General features: G+C 40.2%; 1 protein-coding gene across 1 annotated transcript; it reads left to right on the top strand.

The window, feature by feature from the left end:
* The first annotated feature begins 3,053 nt into the window (after positions 1-3,053).
* Positions 3,054-4,350, top strand: LOC130986532 (uncharacterized). Its single transcript, XM_057909963.1, has one exon. The coding sequence runs from the start codon at positions 3,256-3,258 to the stop codon at positions 4,195-4,197; it is 942 nt and encodes a 313-aa protein (XP_057765946.1). The 5' UTR covers positions 3,054-3,255; the 3' UTR covers positions 4,198-4,350.
* Positions 4,351-5,114: the final 764 nt, after the last annotated feature.

The following is a 5,114-nucleotide window of genomic DNA, read 5'->3' as shown; positions in this document are numbered from 1 at the left end:
AAAAATTAATTGACATACTCATCAAAATTTACTAACTTGTTCATACTTATTTCACTACAAGAATCTGGCCGATTACCGACGGAATTTTCCGTCGGTAAAGTCAAACAATCCGTTGGTAAAAACTAATACCGACGGATTAACGACGCCGCGCGAACGTCGCTTAAAATATGGTCGGTAAAATTTTTACCAACGGAAATTCAATCCGTTGCTAAATTACCGACGGAAATAGCAACGGAATGCCCGTCGGCTACGAGGGGACGACGTTGGCGTCGTCTAGACTTAACGACGGAAATAACAACGAAATTTTCCGTCGCGATTAGCAACGGAATCAGCGGCGCCAGGGAGGGGCGGGGCGAGCAGCGGCGCAGCGTGGGACGGGCAGCGGCGCAGGGCGGCAGCGGCGCGAGGCGGGGCGACCAGCGGCGAGGCGCGGGGCGGGCAGCAGCGCAGGGCGCGGAGCGGCGCGGGGAGGGCAGCAGCGCAGGGCGAGGATCGGCGAAAGGCGGCAACGGAGCGAAGCGGGGCGAGCAGGGGCGCGGCGGAAACGGCGGCGTGGACGAGTCGCCGAAAGGGAGCACGCAGCGGGAGTCGCCGGAAATGGGGAATCGGAGGGGGGAAATTTGGGAATTTTGAGAAATAGAAGTGAAAGTTGTGTTGAAAAAATGAAGGAGGAGGCGCAGGGAAGTCATCTTTTTTTTAGGGCGCAGCAACGGAATAGCAACGAAAAATTCCGTTGCTATTTAGCAACGGACGTGAATTCCGTTGTTATTTTTAAAATAAATATTTTCGGTTATTTGAATTAATTATTAGCAACGGAAACTTCCGTTGCTATTTAGCAACTGACGTGAATTCCGTTGTTATTTTTAAAATAAATATTTTCGGTTATTTGAATTAATTATTAGCAACGGAATAGCAACGGAAACTTTCGTTGCTATTTAGCAACGGACGTGAATTCCGTTGTTATTTTTAAAATAAATATTTTCGGTTATTTGAATTAATTATTAGCAACGGAATAGCAACGGAAACTTCCGTTGCTATTTAGCAACGGACGTGAATTCCATTGTTATTTTTTAAATAAATATTTTCGGTTATTTAAAATAATTATTAGCAACGGAATAGAAACGGAACATTCCGTTGCTATTTAGCAACGGACGTGAATTCCGTTGTTATTTTTAAAATAAATATTTTTCGGTTATTTAAAATAATTATTAGCAACGGAATATCGTCCGTCGCTAAATAGCAACGGAATTTTCCATCGCTATCTGCAATTTTTAAAATCGCGGAAATTAAAAAAAAAAGAAATAACGACGGAAAAATTTCCATCGGGGATCCGTCGGTAATTCCGTCGGTAATTTCTCGGGAAATATTCCCGCCAATACCCGTCGGTAAATTCGTCGGTAAATCCATCGCTATGTATGAAAGAGTATTTCCGTCGTTAATCCGTCGTTATTCGGTCGTTATTTTGTGACAGAATTAATTCCGTCGGTAATTCCGTCGGTGTCCGATAGCTTTTCTTTTAGTGTTTGGACAAAAATCTTAAAATCTCAATTCTACAAATATTTTGAAATCTCAATTGAACCAATTCCTATATATATATATATATATATATATATATATATATATATATATATATAATTTCCAACTGCTGCAGCTAGGGGTGTCAAATCGGGATGCGGATATTGGGTATACTCAACCCAGCCCCGATACCCGTGTGGGTATCGGACCCGATACCTGCTTTTTACGGGGTGCGGGTCGAGATCGGGTATTTAAAATATCAAAATATGCGGGTATCAGGTATACCCGAATACCTGCCTAAATTATTTAATTAATATATATTTTTATTATTTTATATAAGTTAAATTAGTTAATAATAGTTTAGTATCAAAAATTCAAAATTGAAAATCCTAACTCCTAATCGAAGTCTCAATAACTGGTATAGAAAGAACTTCTTTCTCTCTGCCTTGCGATTTTGGTAGGAGTGAAACTAATTAGACTATATATACACCAATACATTATACACAGGAACACATACATTTGAAAGAAATGGATTAAAATGGACATATAGTATTATACAAATCTTGGATCGAATTTAGGTAGATTAACCCAAATAAAAATGAATTAAAATTTTATTTATTGATTAGCCAAAAAACTAAAAAGAAGGAAAAATTCAAAAAATTGGTTGAATTGCGGGTATGCGGGTACCCTAATACCCGACGCAGGTACCTGACAGTGTGCTCGGGGTCGGGATCGGGTAGTGAAAAAATGGAATTTCCAGGGTCTGGTACCCACAAAAATCGGGTAGGGTACCCGCCCCGCCCCGTTTAGACACCCCTAGTTGCAGCCAAACGTCACTCTATATACTTCACTTTTCGGTTTTGCCTTGAGGGGTTTGTACAGATCCCAGTCGACATCTTCCGAAAGATTAAATCTGAACCATCAAACTTCTTGACACGAATCTTTCTACCGCCCATCGTGATTGCTCCCACCGAACCTAGAGCTCTGATATCAATTCTTAAGAAATAACACATGTACAAATCACGAAAATAATAAAAGAACATACAAGATTGTTTATCAATTTATTACGATATGTAACTACATCTAGGGGTGATGCGAAGCCCAATTTTCACTATGATATATTTCGAAAACGAGATACAAATTAAGGAGATAACTATTTATAATAGCGATAATGAAACCATAATTAATCGGACCCGTGGATCATACAACAGCCCAAAAATCTTGAGGTTCCATAATACTTCAACAGTTTTCAAGCTCTCACACTAAAATGACTATTTTAACCATTGTCACTATTTATATGTATAAAGTTGAAATATAAGCAATCACACGTGTAGTTATGTAAATAATATACACACACTAGTATACGTGTGTGTATTGGGGAATACAAAATAAAAATCTTGTTATTTCTCGCGGTCCTTTCACTATCATCTCCATGCCTGCATCTAGAAAGATACCTCAATTTTCAAATCCCGCCGTTGAAAATAGAAACCCACATTCCTTGACTTTAAGTTTGCTTTTATCCGTGTAAAATATATACATCAATATATTTCTTTATAAATTAATGGTAATCAATCAAAATAGGCATGCTTATGTAAATTTAATCTAACCTTTCACTCCAAGTTAAATTCAGTTGTGGGTCACCACCAGTTTCCTTATTTATTCATGCAATATAAACATGATAAAAACTGATGGGATCGCAGACCAGTAATACAAGGCGGCTATCTTCTTAATCTCTCTCTCATGGAGGTGTTGATACCTTCTCAAAGCGCGCCGTCCACCCCCAGGCGTTTGGGCGACTACTACTTCAGTGCTCCCACGAGCCCTTCTCATATCTCTCAATTCTACAACGATTTCGATGGAAATCTCCTCTCCCCTGCGGCGGTGCCGTTTGATTGGGAAGAGAAGCCAGGCACGCCCAAATCATCATCATCACTCGTTGATAATGGAGATGATTTCGCGTTTGACGTGATCAGCCAAGATTGGGATACGGCGTCTCTCTCCGCGGAGGAGCTCTTCGACGGCGGCGTCATCAAGCCACTCAAGCCCCCGCCGCGGCTGAGCGGAACCGCAGCTTCTCCGGTGAGGAAACAGCGGTCGGGGGCTAGAAGGATAATCCAGGGCGCCTTCTCGCCGCGGCACACGAAGAGCCGCGCGGAGATGGACCCTTTCGCCGCTGCGGAGAGAGGAAGAGAGAGAGGCGTAGCTCTGTCAAGGCCTCCCAGCCGAAGGGCGGCGCGTTCGTTTTCTCCGATAAGAGATCATCCACAATATCTGTGGGGAGAAGAGGAAAAAGATCAGCCGCCGCAAATCGGAAAGAATTCTTCAAACGCGGTTGTTTGTGCGGTGCCGAGCAAAGGGCAGAAGAAATGGAGTCTCAAGGACTTTTTCCTGTTCCGGAGCGCGTCGGAGGGACGCGCCGCTGACAAAGACCCGCTGAAGAAGTACACGGCCGCGTTCAGGCGCTCGAGCTTCAGAGTTATCGACAGCCCCGGTTCAGGACCCGGTTCGAGAAGAAAAGGACCGGTTTCGGCCCACGAGCTGCATTACACTGTGAACCGGGCGGTTTCGGAGGATTTGAAAAGGAAGACGTTTCTGCCGTACAAGCAAGGGATTCTGGGCCGGTTGGCATTCAACCCGGCGGTTCACGCCCTGGCTAATGGCTTCGGTTTTTCTCGTAATTGAATTTAAGAGAAATAGAAAATGCTGTAATTGGAGTTCAATTTAATTATTTGTCTTGTTATTTTTGGATTTGTATAGACGTCTTGATATGTAAAATTTGCATATGAAGAATGAATAGACATGTATGAATAAAACTTTGATTTCTCGTGGTGTTCAGTTTTTTTTAGATTAGTGATCACCAAGCTAATTAAGCTTCATACGAATAAGTAGCCCCATTTTATTTGTATGATTCAGAATCATGCAAAGCAAAAAAGCAAAATGAGAAAAGGATACTAGATTAATAGATTTCGTTGGACATTAATTACTTACGATGTTTTGTGTCAATTTTGATTTGTATTTCAGTCAAATGAAATGCTTCAAAATATTAGAAAGTTGCTTTCTTCTTTGTTATTTTAAATTATATATGTTATCAACTTCTAGAAGTGCAGAATAGATCAACGTCTCATGTACCGACCATTCTTTCCATTAGAATTGTTATTAATTAGTTTATTTAGAAAACAAAACTTAATTAATTTTCAGAGTTGTTGTTTTCTAATGTTGTTAAAATAGTATTTTTAAACTCTTACGTACTGTCGTTTACTTGACAACATTGATAATATATGTGATTGAGTATATCTCAAAATTAAAATTTCTTAATCTCACTCTTTCGATCATTATGATATAAGTAAAACAAAATCATATTAAATGATTACAATAATGAAGGCCCATGAATATCTCAAAGTTCCAATCCATTTAAGTAAACAAGGTGATGAGTTCAAGATCAACGAATATATAAATATTGTGAGAAAATGAATTTTTAACCTGAATTACGATAATCGAAATAAAGTAGCGATGATCGGGAAAGATTCAGATGACAGAAAGCACAAACATATCTAGAAACATAAATATCTTTTTCTCCAAGTTTTTGCTGAATCCCTCTC

The sequence above is a fragment of the Salvia miltiorrhiza genome, chromosome 5, assembly GCF_028751815.1.
Source record: "Salvia miltiorrhiza cultivar Shanhuang (shh) chromosome 5, IMPLAD_Smil_shh, whole genome shotgun sequence".
Taxonomy (NCBI): Eukaryota; Viridiplantae; Streptophyta; class Magnoliopsida; order Lamiales; family Lamiaceae; genus Salvia; species Salvia miltiorrhiza.
Note: the sequence above shows the minus strand (reverse complement) of the source record. Positions and strands in the feature narration are given on the sequence as shown.

Coding starts and splice junctions, on each gene's coding strand:
- LOC130986532 (XM_057909963.1), top strand. CDS start 3,256: ATGGAGGTGTTGATACCTTCTCAAAGCGCGCCGTCCACCCCCAGGCGT.